Source organism: Poeciliopsis prolifica, unplaced genomic scaffold, assembly GCF_027474105.1.
Source record: "Poeciliopsis prolifica strain line A6 unplaced genomic scaffold, Auburn_PproV2 SCAFFOLD024, whole genome shotgun sequence".
Lineage (NCBI taxonomy): Eukaryota > Metazoa > Chordata > Actinopteri > Cyprinodontiformes > Poeciliidae > Poeciliopsis > Poeciliopsis prolifica.
Genome location: NW_026562399.1, coordinates 625,992 through 647,041, shown reverse-complemented (window position 1 = coordinate 647,041; position 21,050 = coordinate 625,992). Strand labels below are relative to the sequence as shown.

General features: G+C 36.8%; 1 protein-coding gene across 2 annotated transcripts in view; it reads left to right on the top strand.

The window, feature by feature from the left end:
* The window catches only part of si:dkeyp-23e4.3 (rho GTPase-activating protein 7), a 78,359-nt gene that overhangs the window by 39,044 nt on the left and 18,265 nt on the right, over positions 1–21,050 (top strand). Inside the window, exons 1-7 of one of the 2 annotated variants that reach the window (XM_055046813.1) lie at positions 8,076–8,242; positions 18,183–18,254; positions 18,334–18,415; positions 18,593–18,656; positions 18,748–19,214; positions 19,296–19,497; positions 20,213–20,593. In XM_055046813.1, the coding sequence (XP_054902788.1) occupies positions 8,230–8,242; positions 18,183–18,254; positions 18,334–18,415; positions 18,593–18,656; positions 18,748–19,214; positions 19,296–19,497; positions 20,213–20,593 (1,281 nt within the window). In that variant the 5' untranslated portion in view covers positions 8,076–8,229. Of the gene's footprint in view, positions 1–8,075; positions 8,243–18,182; positions 18,255–18,333; positions 18,416–18,592; positions 18,657–18,747; positions 19,215–19,295; positions 19,498–20,212; positions 20,594–21,050 lie in introns of those variants that run through there. The other variant, XM_055046812.1, reaches the window with a different exon arrangement.

The window sequence follows — 21,050 nt, the reverse complement described above, 5'->3', positions numbered from 1 at the left end:
TACTAGTTACTAGTAAGTAGTAATAGAAGGTTCCTTAAGTCTTTTAGACTCTGGATGGACTTTCTCCACAAATAAAATTTTATGTCAAATTGAGTTTCCATAAATGGAGGAGTAGGGGAGGGGGTAACGGGTCTTGCAGGCAGGCATTTAATGTCAATTTGACGGCTCAGAAAATAACTTCCAGAAGAATGAGTGTCGGTTTGACACACAAACACAACAATTGTACGTAGAAACAATTGTTGTTAACCTTTATTAAGCAAACCTTGCTTAATAAAGGTTTGCTTATTATTGACTTTATCCTCCTTCTACAGTTTGAGTTTGGACATTACACTAAGATGAGTTTCAAAATCACATGGCAGCCTACAGAGAGTGATGGCTCCATTCCTCCTCTTTGTCCTGTCAGTTTTTCATGTCTTTCCCTCAACTCCAGAATGTGTTTACATATGTATATATAGTGCACTGACTTTTAATTCCTACTTTTTTCCATTTAGCTTATCATGAAAATGCTCCTAGTAATTATGCAATGAGGTAAACTGAATTTCTCATCAGTAATATTGTCTGGCCAGGTCATAGGGTGCTCATAAAGTCTCATCATTTTGACTGATATAAAAAAACAAATTTAATCCCATCATAATCTATTTTTGTCATTCTAAATTTCTAAATTTAGAATGACATATTCATTTGAATTAAATTTGTATTCTGTGTTATTAATAATCAACAAGCTGAACAGACATTGCTCCATCACATATTAAGTAGATAAATACACAAACTTTTTCCCCACATTGACAAAAGCACAGACTGCAGCCCCAGTAACTTGTTATAAACAACCTAATGAAAAGATTCCATTTAAGTTATCAATGAAGCATGTGCTGTGGCGTGAACACGTGGTCTGACAACTTACCCCTGTTCTGTACTGATCTATATTCATATCAAAACACATTTGTCTGTCAAAACATTTTACCCAAAACTCAACTAGCTTAGTTTCAGCTTCCAGCTCAAATTCACCAAAGGAAAAATATGTTGCCAGATTTTAGGTACCAAGATCTTAATTAATGAATTTATTTATTAATAAATTTAATTATAATTCAATTTAATCAGTCATGACAATAACTGATAGAATGTTAGATTATTAAAGTAATCTTTCGTTAAAGCCTCACCCTCACTACTTGTTTTACATCCAAAGAGCTCTCTTCTACCCAATGAAATATTTTTGCAGCTGCTAATTTAAGTTAATATTAAGTTTTAATTTTAAATTATTTTCAAGTTATTCTTTTTTTTCCCATTTTTGTGGGGTAGAATGGTCATACAACCAACAATTGAAATGATTTTTTAAAATAACTGTTATCCAAATATTATCCAAATAGTCTCAAAATTATACAAGCTTTAATATCCTTTATGAAATGAATATTTGATCACCACTGGTTGGGTTTGACCATATAGTTCAGCTGTTTTGGAGGGAACTCTTTGTGCTGAAGCCAGAGGTTTGTTAAGGGGCACATTGTTCCATTTTAAGTCAAATAGTTGGACAGAGCTGATTGGATGTGTTTCTGACAGGAACGTCTGATCCTGTAACAGTAGCATACATTTACCATATAACAAACCCAGTCTTGATTGAGCAACAAGATGGAGTTTATTTATAGGGCACCTGGGATGTAATATTTATAACATTAAATAATAATATTGAAGATGATGCATTAAAAGTGGATGAAATAAGTAAGATAAAGTATTTGGTTTTCAAGTTTTATTACTCCCATTTTTTGCAGATGCGTTTACATTAAGGAACCCCAACTCTTGAGGGACGCTGTCCAGCAATTTTTAAATGTATTTCTGTCAACACATAATTAGGTCAGGATCTCTGTGCATTCTTAAGTTTTTGCATCTAAAGTGAAGACCTTTCATTGCTTAAATTTATTAAAATATGAATTTCATTGGAAATATGGGGCAAGTAATTTTCCGATATTTTGCTATTTTGCGTCTTTTAGCCTACTTCATGTTGTCAGATGGGTCCATTAACTAGGGGCAGCTGTTATTTCTGGAAGCATACAAATATATTTTCACAAACATCTTGGTTTTTCTTCCATTTATAAATAAAATCACCATTTGAGAACTGCATGTTTTTACTTACTCAAGCTAATGTCTCGCTTTAGCATTTTTGTAATGATATAAAATCATTTCTGTGGAACAAAAACACTGGGGCTGAAACAATGTACTGTGATTAATCAATTATTGAAGCAATTATCAACTAATTTCATCAATTAATCATTAACTAAAGTATGCAGACTGTAAATGAAGGCAATTTTCCTGCCAGAACATTACATCCAGAACAGTAATTAAGCCAAAACTGAATAAAAAATTTATACATTTTGTCTGCAAGATAAAATAATATATTTTATCCCCAAACTCCTCATGCGCATAGCTTCACTTTAAGCAGCTTTTACAATGCAATTATTAATCAGATAATTGAAAAAATAAATAATCAACAGATTAGCCCTACGTCGAGCACAAACAGCTGAGATTTTCACCTGCTTTTGTTAAAAGTATTTCTATAACTGCAGATAAATCCTGTACTACAAATGATCATGCATTCACTAAATAAATTCTGTTGTTGTATTTTAGGAGTTAAAATGTTTGTTTTCACATTTAAAAAAGAAATTGCTTTGTTTAATGCACGTTTTAATGTACTTCTAAAATTGCATGAAAAGGCTTCCATCTAACTTAATTGTTAGCATAATTGATTACTAAAACAATCATGAGCTGAAGCCTTAAAAAAAACAACTTTAATTGTTTAGCTCCTGCTTCCAAGCTTTGTATTTTAAGATGTCCATTTATTATATTAGGTTAACTGTTAACTCGTGACTTAACAGAAAAACACAACAAAAAGAACGAAAAACATTGGTTAATGTAAAGTTTCAAGCCAGTTAACTGAATGAATGAAACTGTTTGTTGCAATATTCCACTCCTTCTCCACTGTTGTTGACATAACAAGCAGAAACGACTGGTTGGGGATTTATTTGATGGATTGCTTTCTTCTTCCCATGTAGTTATCTTCTCCTGGAGTTCATCCCCATTTCCATGCTAAGACCCAAACATTACCATATTGTCAGGTGTGGTTCCTTTTTGATGAATTACCAGCCGATAAGTCGAAGACGAAAGAATGAGATCGGGGCAAATGTGTTTGTTAGTGAAACTGGAATTATAGGAGGAAAAGTCAATGCTGTGCATCGGCTCGGGCAGCAAATATGCAAGACTAGATGACTGAAACTTTGGCAGTAATTGCTACAAGTAAATAGCTATCCTGCTAGTTATCCTGGCAGTTATGCTGACACAGTTTACCAGCCATTTCATCCAAGTTGAGCAGCAGAACTGTACTCACTGACATTCTGCTGCGAATAAAATCTTTTTTTGTGTGAGTTGCTTTGTTTTGGCCAGCGAATAAAAAGCCGGGGACGGTGCCATGGGTCGGCCGAGCTCCTGGCACCCTGCTGAAAGAGGCTATTACCGGGTTTTCAGCACCGTTTCGACTCCAAGTTCGACACCTGGGACTCTTGGCTTTGGTTGCAGCGTTTGGCCTTATCCTCAGACTAAAATCAGTGTGGAGACTGAAGATAAAGGAAGCTGAAGATGTTAGTGTTTATTTCTTTTAATTTTGCTGAATTAAAATATATTTTAATAGAAATGTGGGTCTGTGGTTCTGCTGAGATAATCAGGAAGCCAACGTTGCTCTGATAGCAACCTTCAGGTCATCTTCAGCGTTACTTATTTCATCTTCCTCTTTTCAACAGTCCATAGATCCTCTATGAGGTTTGTGGAGAATTATCTGTTCTCCATGCTTAGTTCTTGATGTATGAGGTTACAGAAGAGTCAGTGAGTCAAATTCATGACTTCTATTTATTGATACCAAAATACAGCTGGTCCATTACGATCTGCCACCTTCAGGAGATAACAGAAATCTATCTAAGAGGTCGTTACCTCGCTCCTAGTATTCTGTAATCTGAGATTTGAGGGCATTTCCTAAGATGTAATTTATTTTAGCTATAGCTTAACAACTAGCTAACAGAAATAGAAAGAAAATACAGAATTATTTATTCTTAACAGGTTCTTGTCAGGGCAGTTTGCTGGTCAACCATGATTATTGTACCAACTTTTGGTGCCTTTGGCATTGTGGGGTGATACCAAGTCATGTGTGTCAAAGGATGCATTCACTCTGGTTCATTTGGGAAAGTGTAAATGTGTTAATCAGAGGTGCCCAAAGTCGGTCCTAGAGGGCCAGCATCCTGGATGTTTTAGTTCTCTCCCTGGTGGGAGTAACAACTTTTTCAGCATGTCAGTGTTCTTCTTAGGCTTTCTAATGAGCCATTATTTGATCCAGGTGCGTTAAACCAGGAAGAGAACTAAAACATGCAGAATGTAACCCCCTCGAGCACCCACTTTGGACACCTCTGGCGTAAATCAAATTCTGATCCACAAAAGAGAAATCCTACAACCACCGAAATCTGATGCTACTCCACTTTGGTTACACTTTGTGAAGACAGAAGTTGGGGTCAGTGTCTTCTGTAGAAGTTGTGTTGTCTTTCCTTCAGTTATTCTTGATGCAGCGCCACCATCAGTGAGGAGCTGAACAGGTTTTTCAAAGAGTGTGGTCCGTTCGACACACTGCAGTATGAAAGTGAACCGCACCAGGAGAAAATGTATATTAAAGTTTTGGTCTCCAATAGAACAGAGTCCATTGGACTATGTGAAAAACACCATAAGTCAGCATCTCCATCTCCATGCTTCTAATACTTTATTGTCTATATATCAACATGAGCATTATAGTGAAAGCTGCAATGTTCCACTTGTGAAAGTAAATCTGTTGGGCTTCTTCTTGGCAACATGTTTAGAAAAAAAGAGAATTTGGTCATAACTCAACATGGCTTTCAACAATATTTTTAAATATAATATTTTCAGACAAATTGAATCTTGGGTCATTTTTAGAGTTTCATTTGCTGTGATAAACGATGCAAATCAGTCGCTCTGTGTGACGAACCTTTAGATGTTTTTAAATGAGTCAGTGAATGAAATTAGCTTTTGAGTGTTTTTATTATTTGCTGACAGGAACAAACATCTGATTTCAACTGTAGTCCAAGTGAACCCTGTTTGACCCTTTGCTCTGACCTGTAACCCCTGGTTCTGTGGTTCTAGTTGTCCTGTTGCTTATGAAACATGAATGGATAAACTTGATTCTTTATTTGTTTTATCTTCAGTAAGTCAACTCTATATTAATGGTTCAAGACATTAAAAATCATTTTAAATTCAGTATCAGGTCTTTGAGATTTTAGCATTCAGAGAAGCACAGCTTAGGAGTGTTTCCTTTCCTGCTACACGAGAAATACCAGGACCAGAGTCTCTGAAGCTTGATTCAGATGACACACACACACTTGGAGCCCAAACACACTGGCAGCATACATACAGGCAGCTGTGAACGTGCAGCGGGCCGAAGCTTTGAGTGTAAACAAATCCTCTCCTGCTGAAGTTACTTTGCCGACAAACACCACAACACTCACACACACATACACATACACCGACTCCCATCCGCTGGGAGTATTGTTGGACTCTTCCTCCGCTGCTGCCCGACAGGCTGTGGCTTGGGAAGAGGAAATGCACTTTTCTGTAAAACTCCAAGAGAGACAGAAGAGCCTTTGTGTTAGCAGAACAACATGTCGGCCTCTGGAATGCAACATTGGTCCTTATTTTTAACTATTGTCTTTGACCAGCTGCAAAATATCCAATCCAGACTTCTGGTTTATTATTTTACTAAACTGGGCTTGAGCCCCACAGGATTTCTTAAAGTCCAGAACGTGATTCTTTCCCTAAATCCGCTTCTTTCAGATCGAGCTGATTTACGGCCTCTTGTCGCTTTGAATCCAAATAAGCTGCTGCCCACGCCCAGCTCAACTTCAAACTCACTTGTGAAAATGGCTGCAAACAGATATGCAGTTATGTAGCCATACATTTTTGAAAAGCAGAAGTAGAACCTGCTGCACAACCAATAAGAATGCTACAAGTTTTAGGAACAATTCAGAACCGAATAGAAGAATAAAAGCATACAAAAACTTAATTTTCCATAGTAAGTCATTCAAATAGTGTAACCCATGAGTCAGATGGTACAAATCTGAGCAACCAGCTCTTTCCCAGGGCTGTCAGTTTGCAGCTGTCCATCTGTCCTCACATGGATTTTCTGTGAGATGTTCAAAGCTAAGGATATCATTTGTGAACCAAATATCTGGTCTCATGTTCTCCAGAACTTCCTCCTTGACCTTCTGCTGTTTCTTTTGGTTTTCACAATGTTGTTTAATTTTATTCCCTACAAAACCTTGAATGCCTTGAGAGTTAAATTTACACTCAGGTGGACACAGTTTAATATTAGATTTTTTAAAACTGTATCACACTTAAGCACTCCTTTGTGATCCCAATGTTTGCGAAAGATTTTATGTTTCATAAAAACCTTTATCTCAGATCTGTGTGCACACTGTTTCTCCGAACTACTGGTTCTATCAAAGATCCCAGATGTTTTTATAAATTATAAATGTAAAATCTGAGAGTGAACATTTGAATAAACTTATTCAGAGACATCCTGCTGTTTGAATTTGGATATTTTTTTTTATGAAATACGACTCCTTAACATGTGTTTTTTTTTTGTAAAACATTCAACGTGGTGAGATTTCTGAGCTCCCATCAGGGAGGAGATGGAAAGTTTTAGCTTCTTTTTCTGTTGCTCCCCATGATGCTGCAGGCTGAGAGAAGTCCATTAATTGTTTACATACTCCCTCTTATTGCTCCTCCACTTGTGAGTTAATGTGGTGCATCCCACGAATCGCTCTCCGCTCCTCGCAGGAGGAGGTATGCCCATTTAAAATTCCATAATCAGACACCTACGAGCCAGATGAAAGACCATTACTAGAGAAAGTGTTCCTCGGTCCGAGTTGAGGTGAAACCTTGAGGATTACTATTGTATTACGAAATGGGAAGCCCTCATCCCTCCCGTTCAGATGCAGAAAGTCAGATTATTTTGTCCTTTCAACATTCTTACGTTCCATTAAAGTCTTTCAGCTTTTGCACCGATGTTTAAAATTTTTTGAATAATATTGGGTGTCTTCAAGGTTTGTATAGTGCTTGAAAGTCCTTGATATTCAAACTGCACAGTTTAGTAATAAAGTGCAAACCAACATTTAGTTTAAATTTGGAAACCAGATTGATTTTCTGAGTTTTATCAGATTGATGTTGACTCAGATACTATATCTGTGTGTTTAAGCTGAAAAACGTATCAAGATATTACTTCATATCAGTTGACATTGCTAATTGTGAATGCAGTATTGATAATTATTTGATTAGTTTTTGTTTCAAATATCTGAAGTACTGCTAAACAATTTCATCCACAATTTTTACTGCACGGCATTGAGTTTTACTTTTTAAACAGTTATGAGACTTTGTGATGAAACCTTAAATGGCTGCTGCACAAGTTACTTAACAGTTGGTTGCTTGGAAACCAAAGTTGAGGGGAACTTGGAACAGAGTGTTGCGAAGTAATCAAAGAGTGAGTGAGTGAGTGAGTGAGTGAGTGAGTGAGTGAGTGAGTGAGTGAGTGAGTGAGTGAGTGAGTGAGTGAGTGAGTGAGTGAGTGAGTGAGTGAGTGAGTGAGTGAGTGAGTGAGTGAGTGAGTGAGTGAGTGAGTGAGTGAGTGAGTGAGTGAGTGACAACATAAAAACGTCTAGCTTCTGCCCAACCAGAGGCCATTCCTGTACTAGGTTCTGGTCACTCTGGGATTCATTAATTGCTCAGAGTTAACAACATTTCACAGATTTTATCTCCCAAGTTCACCTTTCCTAGCAGTCACTTTTTTCTCCATGTCTCAGTTTGAAAGTATTCCCAGTCTCCTCAGGCAACCTGTCACATGTCCACTCTATTTGGTTATTTTTAGGAAGTTCCCCTCCCAACCCTCTCCCAAGGCTCAGATGGTCCAGTCCAGGCCAGAGGAAGGGGAGTGGTAGGGAAAAGGGGAAAATCTTCAACAATGATTTCATTAACATGATGCCCAACATGAGCGGCGTAACTGGAATTTACCGTCTCTGATATCTCTGGATTTATTTCCCCATTCAGATTTAATGTCTTAAATCCGAAGACATTAAATCCTTCAGAAACTTTTGTTCGTACTGGACATGGAAACCTGTTGAATTTCCTTCAGAAAAGACAATGTTGATCAAAAGTGAGTATGTGAATGATCCAAGGACATAAAATCCTTCATCATGTTGCTTCATTAATGGCAATTAAAAATTAATTACTGCTTGACGGTCCTCATTAAGAAGACTATTGGATGTTAGAAGTAGCTGATTGAGCTTTAAAGGACTGATTTAAATTTAAAAACTTATGATGAAATTAAGACTCTTGAATTGTTACTCTTGAATTGTTATTTGTGGCATAACATGACTTTTGATTCATGAAGCACATGAATCAAAAGAATGTGAGGAACGTGATTGTTTGAAGGTTGTAGGCCAAGAAATAAGAAGGCTGAAGCTTTGAACTCTGCTGGAATAAAAGGTTTTTCATGTGCAGTGAGAGTGTAGGATTCAGGCTGAATGTGTGTGGGTCTCTTTAAAATGCAAATTTTATGAAGGCTTTGTTTTGTATTTGTAGATGATTTTAACCCTTTCATGTACAGTGGTCACCAGAGTGGACAGTTATCTAAAAGTCATTTTCTTGTGCTTCTTGTGGATTTTTATGTTATAAATGCACACAGACCACTGAAGTGGACACTAATGCATCATAAAATACACTATCAACTACTGGCCATCAGCTGTAAATTACTTTTGTTAAATCCAATATGGCCGACAGACATAAAAGCATGTCAACTGACCCTGTCCCTTCTATTGTAGACGACTTTTGCAGGTGAAAAAATTGTCACATGAGATAACCCCTAAAGAACAATACTACTGATTTATTTTTTCAAATAACAACTTTGTATTTAGATAAAATTACAATTGATCACCTAAAAAAAAAAAAAATAAAAAAAAATATATTTTTTACAAAACATTTTTTCCTACCTTAAGAAAAAAAAATGGATGCATGAAAGGGTTAAATCCAGTGATTTGAATCTTTTTCTTTGGGGAAATCTGTAGGTCAACTTTTTGCTTCATGAGTTGCTGTAAATATCTGAACTGATTGAAATGATATTAGCTGCGCTTCTGTTACAAATGTGTGCAAAACTTTGTCAATATTCCAGTAAAAACACAGTTATGCAACTGAAGTGTTATTAAATAAGAAACTCAATTAAATGCATTTGTTCACATGATAAGTCATTAAAGAACACCATGAATCTCCAACTGTTGTTATCATCCTCTTCGCAGTTAGTGGCAACATCCAGTTTGTTGACCTTGTGACTCATGGTTTATTTGGTGGTTTTGCTGTGTTTCCATTAAGCAAATTTATTTTTAAATTGTCAAATATCGCAATTATATGGTCATTGGAAATGCAGCTACTGGAGCAAACTGGGGTTTTAACATGGAATATTTATTATGATGGCCGATGTGGAAGTTTTCCTTCAGTGTTTGCAGAAATCACAAATCTCAGGTAGGACTGTCGTGATAAATAATAAATAATTTAGTCGCATGATGAATTCAAATAAGTTTTTCAAAATCATTTCTAGTTGCATGCTTATTTGTTTTTCTCTTTTTCTTTCTACCAAAGAAACTGGATAACTAAAAGTCATTGAGTTACTCCTCCGCTCGTTTCCTTAGAACGGGCTCGACATATGGGAAGCGACAAATGGCAGAAAAGAATCAGTTTATAGTCCTTGTGAACTCAGGATCCTCTAAAAACTTTGGCACTACGAATCAATGTGTGAATCTGTATGTATAATTTTGCTAGTGTCTGGATTAGACAAGTAATAAATTCAAATTCACCAAACTAGTTGTTTCTCACAGGCTGCACAGCGGTGCAGTTGGTAGCAGTGTTGCCTTGCAGCAAGAAGGTCCTAGGTTTGATTTCTGGCCCAGGGTCTTTCTGCACGGAGTTTGCATGTTCTCCCTGTGCATGCTGGGTTCTCTCCGGGTACTCCTTATTCCTCCTACAGTCCAAAAACATGACTGTTAGGTTAATTGGTCTCTCTAAATTATCTTTAGGTGTGAGTGTGTGTGCATGGTCTGTCTCTGGAGGTAGGCACCAGCACCTCCCAACCCCACTAGGGACAAGGGTGTTAGAAAATGGATGGATGGATGGATGGATGGATGGATGGATGGATGGATGGATGGATGGATGGATGGATGGATGGATGGATGGATGGATGGATGGATGGATGGATGGATGGATGGATGGATGGATGGATGGATGGATGGATGGATGGATGGATGGATGGATGTTTGTCTCAAGAATAACTATGGGAATTTATTATATGAAAGGCAGATTGATACAAAATTCACTTTTTACACATGTTTGCACTTCCATTTGGGTTCACTGCTTCTAAAAATAGTTCAAGCACTAAAAAAATGTTGTTTATTTGGCAAAAAAGTATTTTTTGTGTCAGAAAACCTAATGAAAAACCTAATGATCAATGGCCACTGCGCTGTTGCCTTGCAAAACTAACCAAGCTCAGCCTGTTACCTAGCAACCCAAGCTGAGCTCCATCTTAGCTGCTTTTACCTGTATAATGGCTGCTGGAAAAGACAAGTGTTTTCTTGTTGGCTTTCTATCCAGAAACCACTTACTGCATCCCTGTTAGTTTTGCACCAAACGTCACTTTTGCTTTTCAAAGAAGTACGGTTGTATAATTACGCATCTGTTTGAAGCTGTTGTCATGTGTGGCTGTAATGTGAAAGTTGGGGAGCATGGTAAAACAGTTCACTCTGAAAGGAGCTCTAGAAGACAAAATTGACCAGGCTGAGAATCATTCATTTTCTAGGAATGATTTTGTGTGAAAAATGTCATAAATATGTTTTGTATAGCTTATCCTAACCTGTGCAAGAAAGTATCATAGGTCATCTTTAAATGGGTCATGAACAATAAACACTGAATGAAAGAAATTTGTAACAGTAAAAGATTTTCCTATTTACAGTAAAAATAAAAATTACCCAGTGAATTTATAAAGTTTCCTAAAACAAGGTCCAGCAAGTCATCTCAGAAAAAATATTGCCTCATCCATCTTCAAAGTTAAATTAATCATAATTCATTTAAAAGCAATGTCAGACCAACAGAGGACATTTTTTTATTTTTTTCAACTTAATAGTTAATGAGAAACAAACAATTCTATTAAAAACCGCACGCAGTTAATTAAACACCAAGATGAAGAACTGAAGTTTTTGGTTCATTATCAGCATAACATATGGTTGAAATAAAGTAGTTATTTCTAGGAAGTATCTGAGAGGAAAACACAGCCTAATAAATCCTGGCATATACCCTGCAAACCATAAAATTTTTTGTCATAATGAAGAGGATGTTTCAGTTTTTATCACCGCCAAAGGAAAACAAATATTAATTGGTTATCCAGTTTAGCAGAAGGTGAGCTTTGCAAATTTCTGCTACTCAAAGAAAATAAAACTAATTAGAGAGAAAAACTGAGGTCCAATAAGGACAGAATAGTCACTTGTGTAAATGACAAATCATTAGCATACAATAGCTTGGAAAATATATCACTCCATTTTCTGCTTTGTTTAGTTTTTTATTGCTCACATAATGAAAAATGCTATATACAAAACTCAAAAATGTTCCAAGTCCTTGGTTTGTATCACATCCAGAGACACTAGTGTTGTAATCTTTATGTCCTTATTGTCAGAACACGAGTTAGAAATGGTCCAATTTCAAGACGGAAGCACACACTTAGTATGGTGAAGGACCCAGGTTGCTGTGGGCCTGTTTTTCTTCCATATGATGCACAGCAGCGATGTCCTAACAGGAGGCATTGCTGACTAAATTCTGGCTGAATCTGGTGAAACAGAGTCACTTTCCACGGTGAAATGTCTCCAGTACTGACTTGGGCTAAAAGGCTGCTCAGTAATGAAGAAGTCACAACTCCAAAAGAAACATGAAAAGTCATATTACAGTTTACAAATGCACACCAACAAAAGTCTTCATTTTGTCCTGTGGTTTGACGAAACTACAGTGGAAGTGTTTGGCCATAATAATCATCTGGCTTGTACCATCCTGACTGTGATGTCTGGGGGTGGCAGCATCACAAGGGTGTGTTTTGCCTAATCATTACAAAAATACCAAATCACCAAAAGTATTTCTGGTGCAAATATTTTAGTACACTTGAAATAATAATGACCAAACTCTCTCAAGGTTTTCCAGCTTCTTGGTATGGAAATGGCTAATTTTAGTCAAATGAAAGTTTGATTTTGAAGATTGAGCATTGACAGCCCTTATCAAAGAGAAATGTAAGATTTTCAGGCTTGGTTGCAATAATTGTGGAGGCAGAAGTTCATTCATTCAGGTGAGCCAGACGTCACACCAAACTCTGCTTTTAAGATCGCCAGGAGAGAGAAACAATCATTAAACAACTGAAAACAGAAAACAGTTCAAATTATTAACAATTAAATTTAGAAAATTTTATCTTGTTATACTTTAGCTTTGCTTTGACTTCACTAGCTGCTTTCTAGCTTGTCTTATATGTTTCTATAAAAAGCCGCTGCTATCCCTCCAAATAGTTTCTCAGTAACGAAGTACGTTTGTCCAAACTAAAGAAAGTTGTCCTTCTGCTGGTGCAGAGGTTCAGTATTGACAGTGTTGTTAGCAACAGAGGGCAACAGTGTTCAGGAATGAGCTAATCCGGCGAAACCTGCCAGCTTAGGGAGAGGCGAGAAGAACATGTGTGGGTTCTGAAATGAAACAAAATCAAACTAGGCCTGCAACAATTAATCAATCATTGAAATAATAATCAATTAATTTAGTAATTCAATAATCATTAACTAAATTATGCAAACTCTAAAACATGCCAATTTCTGAAAAAAACAACAGACACGGAGCAGTAATTGAGACACAACTGTACATCAAATATGGGAAAACCACTAGCAGTGGCAGCAATCCCTTCTCTATTTTTAAGACAAATTTCTTTAATCATAACATCTGTTTTATTAATGGTTCGGGATTTACACTCACGCATGTGTTGATGTATCAAAACTTTTCAACAGAAAATACAAAAGCAAAAGTTTAACAAATATTTAGAAGTGTAATCAAATTTGATTGAATTGTCATCTTGTAGCATTTTGAAAAAGTTACTTTGTTGGTTCCGTTGTAGAAATGAGCAGTAACATTCTGTTCCCATTGTTTTAATGACTTAAATACAGCTAATAAAGCCTTGCTGTGATCAAGTTAATAGGTTTTGAATGGAATGATGAACAGAAAACATTTTTGCTGTGATTTTCTGTGACGTTTCCCAAACTCCAGCTTTATTTATTGAGATTGAAGTTTACAATGAAGAATGTCTGAGCTGGTGTTCATAGGTTTCCAGTCTTTTGTAGTCATGCTTTTCTTTAGGTTAGAGTTTAATTGTTTCACTCTGAGGTAAATAATTACAGCGAGGGACGCCATCATTTGGCACATCATTTAAATAACAGTCAATATTTTGCATAACCTCCTCTTTTATTTCAAAGATTTCATTAACCTTCCGTAAAACTTGACCCAGACGGGGATTTTTTTTCATCCTTGTTTGTTTTCCCTGTGTAATGAACACAACATCCTTTCTGAACTATTCTCAGTTATCTAAGATCATCTTAAGCTTGTACGAAAGCTTTACAGTTTTATCTGTAACCAGTGGATGATTTTTATTTTTATCCTGGTCTTGGTGACTGACGGAGTTCGGTACCTCACCCTCTCATCTGTCATGACTCATTATAACAACTTCAGTTCCAGACTGACTGGACTAAAATAGCACATTCATAGAAACCATTTAAAAGGAGGAGGAAAACCTTGTTTGGTGCTTCAGGAACAAAATATCTGTGGGAGCTCAGAACATGTCCAGTTTAGGACATGCAGTCGTTTCACCTCAGGTTGTTTTTGAATATGCTGGATTTATTCATGTTCTCCCTAACAGCAAAACATCATTAAAAGCTAAGCACTATAGAGACTGCACGGCAGAAAATACTTTCTTTACCTTATTATTTACACTTTGTGTGGAATATTTTTGATGACTGTGATGCTACAGTATAAGATTAGGTTTGAATGTTTTAAATTGAACACATAATCAGATGTTTACATTTTAAATGTTCTATTCTATCTTTTATTAGCTATTATTATGGATATTATTACAAAAATATTGATCTGTTAGCATTTCTATAAAATCGAGCACTTTTTTCAAGTACCAACAATTTTGTATAGGGATACAAAAGGGTTTGTTTGCAGGTGCAAAATAAAAGAAGGAAGAGATAAAATGGAAACAGGCCTAAATACATTCAATATAGTTTTACAATTTATAAACTTGAATTCTTTTTCAGACTTTAAATTTAATATAGAGATGCACTTATCTGATATTAATATCTTTATCTGTCTGAATATCGAAAAAAATTCTAGATTGGGTGTTTGCGACTGATCAAATCCGTCGGGACAGATCTGTTCAGTATATTTCTATGCTTTCTGCTCTGAGCGATGTCATAGTTTATTTTACATTATCTTTAGGGTTCCTAATTGCATTTTATGAGCCATATGAAAGGCTTAATGCTGTTTATTGTTACATGTTTGATCAAGGTTGTGAATCTACTTTTTTGCCAAATGAAAGTTGTGGTTTTTTTATATATGTATATGTATATATTTGACCGAGCTTGTGAAGCCAGTGGTGCATTTAATAGTGGCGTGCTGGTGAGGCAGTATCAAATAAATTTGTAATTCAGTACATTCATGTCTCTGTTTAAGAAAAGAACATTTTAAGTTGTAGAAAGTGTTGACTACATTTTAGATTTTATACAGAATCAGATAAACTTGGTTCTCCTAAAATAAAGTGTATTAATTGAGGTCAATCATTAAAAATAAGGATTTCTTGCTCAAACAAGACACATCTTTTTCCTCTAACAGTGTGGCCATGATATTATGAGTCATATTGATTAACTTGTCATTTTTCTTTTATTTACAAGCTGCTTCTTTAACTATCTTTGTTTAGTCTCAGTGAGACTGCACTGCAAAAACACAAATATTACCAGGTGTTTTTCTTTAGTTTAATGTGCACTTGAAATGAGACTAAACTAATTTCATCAAGATATAGGAGCCTGTTTTAAGTGAAGCACTTTGTTGCTGAAAATGTGCTATAAAATTACCTTTACCTTTAATAAATGTTTAATATAGATTTAAAAAAAAAAAAAAAACACTAGTCCAGTTTGCAGATTATTTTTCTTACAAAATGGGAAAAATGTCTTGTTTGTGAAATTGGCAGATTATTTCACTAATAATATTGAGAAATTATTTACTTAAAACACACTCCTACATCTTGCTGAAAGTGTGCTCAAGTGTACTCAAAAATACTTTGCAGAATTTTGTGTTTTTGCAGTGTGAGCTGCATAAACACCCAGACACAAACGCCCAATTGTGCACGTAACCCCACTGCCCGCCATTTCTGTCTGTTTCCACACACATGGCATTCAGCTTCCTGCTGCAGCCAGGCGGAGCCGTCCTTATCGGGCGGCCATATCTCTTATCTGGGATCCAGAGGGACTGAATCACAACTTCCTCAGAGACAAAGTTGTTGAAGAGGCTTGGTAGATATCATCGCTTACGTAAATGTGGAGCAGAGAGAGTGTTAAGGTTTTTCACCAAACTGAGGAGAAATGGCTATTGTTGTTTCTGACGGTCTGGAATGTTGTGTTTGTCACTAAATGGGTCAGACATGGATTAGGATTATTCCTAAATCCAGAAACTTGCTCCTCATTACCTGCTTGGTTCTCAGGGAATATTTGTGTCCTTTTTTAATCCATTGTTTGTTAATTATTTCACTGAAATGAGTTTCTGCCTACAGAGACCTGTTTTATTATTCAAAGTTGTTTCTGTCTTAGGGCTTAAATTCTAATAAATCACGGGAGACTCGTCTGGCTGCTCTGATGTTGTGGCTAAGACCTGGTTAGCCAACTCGCGGTTATTAAATGGGTTGATTTAATTAAAATTTGAACAGTATAATTATAAGTCTTTAAATCTTCAGGGATAAACGGACTTGGGACAAAGTGTTCAAAAGTTTAATTTGATAACCTAGAAAATGTGGAGGTAAATAGAAGATCATCTCACAGGTTTTGTGCAGTTTGCACAGAAATCAATCACTTCCAAAGTCCTTGCTTGACATTAAAACAGCACAGCTTTATAATACAATGCAATGTAATGTTTGATGACAAGTATAAATTTGGAAAATATAATGTACAGCTTAAACCAGATACTTAAAGATAATTAAAAGACAAGCATTTGTTTTTCTCACTGACTTTTAAATGACACCAAACTTCTTTAGCTTTAGAGTCGTCATGCTAAGTGCCATGACGATGGCTTTTAGCATTGTCATTGCTAAATGCCAAAAGTGAGAAATTTTTTTAGACATGTAAATTTTTCAAATTCAGAAGTTTGTGGCAATGCTATGTTTTGTTTAACCTTATGCTGATTTGTTTGGATATTGTTTCAATGTAATAAATATTTACTATTCCTGATGGCTCAATTGACTTTTGATCTGTGTAATTGAAATAATAATTATATTTTATATGTTAGTGTTAGTGAAATTGTTTCACTAAACAACTGAAATATTGTAAGATTCATTACTTCTGTAATGAATCTTTCAAGGGGTGAAGCAATTAATCAAAATAAATAATTGTATTGTATGAATCGATTATTGAAAAATTTGTCAAAATTCCAATGGATCATTTTTGTAGCCTGTTATGAGCCTGACATTACGATAAATGGCTCACAGAAGGCATGATAGAAGCCATTTTTAAAAGTATTTTCTGTTTTTTGCTATTTCTGTTTTTGAAAATAAAAAAAGGTTAACAAAAAATAAATAAATAATAATAATAATAATAAAATAAAAAAAATTATTAAAAAGGGATCTGATATTTGAAAAATTTGAGATTTTATCTTTAAGTCATATTGCCCAGCCAAACTCAAGAGTTTGAGGAACTCTTCAGTAACAGAAAATGCTGGTTTTCTCTGCTAAGGACTGATATCTGCTACATTTCATGCTGTCTGAATATGAAAAACAAGAACTGCCCTCGGCTTTTTCCTCTCTTTGAACAGCAGGTTTAATATTTCAGGGAGAGCAACAAATAGGTTAAAAGGCCTGGAAAAAACTTTCTGAGCGTTTAAAGCTAACAGGGAATGTCTTTTCTGTTTAAACTTTTCTGTTTTTCAGGTGTCGACCTTTTTATCCTCTGTCGTCATTAGAAGATGATTGTTTTGTGTGAAGAAAAAAAAATAGAATTGGTTTTGGTTGTTCTGTTCATTCAAAAAGCAGCTAACTTTGAATCAACGTATTTACAATGTGTTCACAAAATAATAAAACAGATTTTATTATTTCATATTAAATGTAGTTTTGTGAATAAGGAAGAAAGACTAATTTTCAGCTTTTAACTAAAACTGACATAAATATTAATGAAAAAGTGAAATATTTAAACTGTTAGTTTACTAAACTCATCATCATTAGAATAATAAATAGTAAAGATTTTGCTTCACATGATTCAAATTCTGCAATAAATAAAATCTATTACCCACCTTTTGCTTTTTAATTGTTAATTGGTTAATGCACAAATTACTCAAGTAATCTACAAATGATCAATGATTCATAAAAGATTGCTGTTATTACATTTTAGGCAACAAAATCTTTATTTTTCTAATTTAAAAAGGTAATTTAATTATTCCTTTCAATGTATTTATAATATTGTATAAAAAGGCTTAACAGTTAAGTGAAAAATCTACACTCTGCCAGTTTTTTTCCCAAATAACTAATTAATCATCCTAATAATTGATAGACTAACCCATTTATTAAAATAATCTTTGCAGCCCTAATAACCACATAATCATAGTAAGGTAAAGAGGAGACTCTGTTTTACCTCTCATCAGGTATCACAGTGTCTTCTTTTAGGTGTAGATAAATATTAATTTACTTTGTCTCTGTTCTAAATTACAACAACATCCCCTCCAGCAGACTGACTGAGAGCAAATATTTAGTTTAGCCTCTAATTAAACTATTTGCTTTGTGTTTGCAGAGATTGAAGCCAAGGAGGCCTGTGATTGGCTGCGAGCCGCTGGCTTCCCTCAGTATGTTCAGTTATTTAAAGGTAAATCTGGACCTGTGCCTTAATATGAGGGTGATGTTCAGTTTTCCACTCAGATGAGCTTTTGTTGTTTGTATGTCAGACTGCAGATTCCCCATTGATACTGAGGCTGCGAGAGAGGATCACAGCTTCCTGGATAAAGATTCTCTCGATTCACTATGCAGGTAAAAAAAAATCATCCATTGATTTTATAAGAATTCCTGTTTTTATTGGTTTGACAGTTTAAGATTCACACCAGTCATTTTGTCTGTCGTTGGCAACAACTTCAGACTGAATACTTTGTGCATTCAGTCCGTAGCTATTATTCATCCAGTTGGCTGTTATTCTTCTGTTGCTTGCAGGCGGCTGATGACCTTAAATAAGTGCATGGAAATCAAGCTGGAACTTTGGAGATCCAAACACGGGGTCAGTGTTGGAAGCAAAACAGAAACTTAGAGTAAGAAAGCAGCTAAAATGTGTTTTGGATGCAAAGAATGAACCGTCTGTCTCTCTATAGGGAGAAGACTGGGAAGAGGAGGACTATTGCGCTATCAGCCAGAACTGGACCTACGATAAGAGAACCCACCAGTGGCGGCGCATTAACTCCTCCAAGGAGATGCCAGATGACCATCAGGACGTCTGCTCTGTCAACAGCTCCAGCAGCACAGACAGCGAGCTCCACGACGCTCACGGGAAACTGGTCTCAACGAGCCAGAGCTCCACTGCCAACAGAACACAGTTGCTGGACACGTCCTACAGCGGCCCTCCATCCCCCAATGGAGGGTCGTCCACTATAAGTCTGGAAGCAGAGGTGTGCTTCAGAGAAAAACCACCGAGGAAGAAGTGCACCACTCTGCTGAGGAAGATGGAGAAGCTGAGGCTGAGGGGGGCAGCAGGCGGCCATTTTGGGACCCGCCGTGACGTCAGTGGGCCAGTTCTGGACCGACACAGAGAGAAGATTTACAGGCAGCTCTGCACGTCCAAGTGAGACAATGATTTCTGAAGGCAACCTGAAATGGAGTCAGAACTGTTGCTGAAAGACGTGTCCTTCCTCTCTGTCTCCAGTCTGCAGGTTCAGCCCAGCAGCCACTCATCTTCATCGCCCTCATCTTCTCACACAATGAGCAGCGGGAGCAGCAGCACCAGCCAATCAGAAAACAGCAGCACCGTCAGCACGCCCAGCCCCGTCACCCGGGTCAGAGCCAATTGCAAACGCTCCATCAGTGGGGTCGAGATTCAAAGTGACCGGAACCAGATGGATACCGAGGTCAGATCCATTATGGTTTTATTTTTTTATTAAAATGTCTAGGACCACCTACAGCCAACAGGATGTTTTCTGTTATTTTATTAATAATAATAAATTATTTATTCATTTGCATTGCCTTTGAGAGTCACAGTTCTGGAAACTTTGTTGACATCTGGATGTCAACAAGATGGATGTCATACTGACTTCCCCCATGTGAGGAATCGTACCATTGGAGTACTCAATAGTTGAGTACTCCAAATACCTCTGTGCAATGGTAGGATAAATATCAGTGTTATTTACTGTAGTATTTACTGCTCATCTAGCAAAATTAGCTTAGCTAAAAAAAAGTTTTATCTGCAAGCTAAAACTACCTGTAGCCTCTGCCAGAACTTTACTTGCGTGGAGAGTTTTTAGGTTCGAAACACTGATCGTATGCATCCATGAATTTCAGATTGATCAAAAGTGTCAGTATACTGTCTTTTTGTTGGCTAATCTATGCTTTGCGTTGCGCCTGCCTATCAAAAGGGCGGTTTAGTGGTGCAGATCCCTCCTGGTTGAGAATTGTGGGAACTGCTGTATGTCTGAACTGTATGTCAAAGGAATTTTACATCTAAAACACAATTCTTTAAAACAACAATTCTTTAAAACAACCATAATTTCCTGTTAAGAATTAAACATGGCACCAGGAGAGTCATTTGATTCACAACCTTTTTAATTCTCTTTTGCTCCCTCTCAGGTCTTCAAGAACCAGGTCAACAACAATAACAGCAGCCATGACAGAATGATCTTCCAGGTCCCCCATGGACACAAACCAGGGACTTTCCCCACCTCCCTCGCCCACAAACATATCCTCTCCCCAATCATCGACAGCAACTGTGTCAACTGGCGGACCGGCAGTTTCCATGGCTACAGGGCTAGGCACGGGGGCAGACAGGGCGCATCGTCTCTAGTTGGTGGAGACCAAAGTCCAGCGTCTTCGTCCACGTCCTCCGGACGTACCGGTGCACTAGATCACCGGCTCAGTGTCTATGACAACGTGCCTCATAACGCACAGCTGTCTGAGGGGGAAGGTGGTGGAAGTGGAAGTGATGCGGAGAGAATCAGTGAGGAGTCAGAGGTGGGTCTCAGAGTTTCAAAAAGTTGAAATTCAACAAATAATTGTGGCTAACTTAGAATAATGAGACATTTTGAAGGATTTTGTGAGCTATGATGGAATAGTCTAAGGGTGTTTTCAGCGCTTCGCACATCCAGTTTACATTCAAAGTCTATGTGGAGGCGCATTTCGCATCGAGCGTGGCGTGATTCAACCCCCCTCCACATAGACTGTGAATGTAAGCCAGATGTGCGAAACGCTGGGTAGAGCAAAATGTCAAGCATCTGCATTCAAAGTGCACATGCATTGAACTTGAAGCATTTTTGCCATGCGTCAAAAATAAAGCATGTCATTCAATTTTTGATGGGTGAATGCACCATTAGAACAAAAAATCTGCTGAGTCATGAAAGAACGACAGACTCTGGAATCCCAGATTCATTGGTTGCTAGGGCAGAGGCAGAGAACGCACAGAACAAGTACA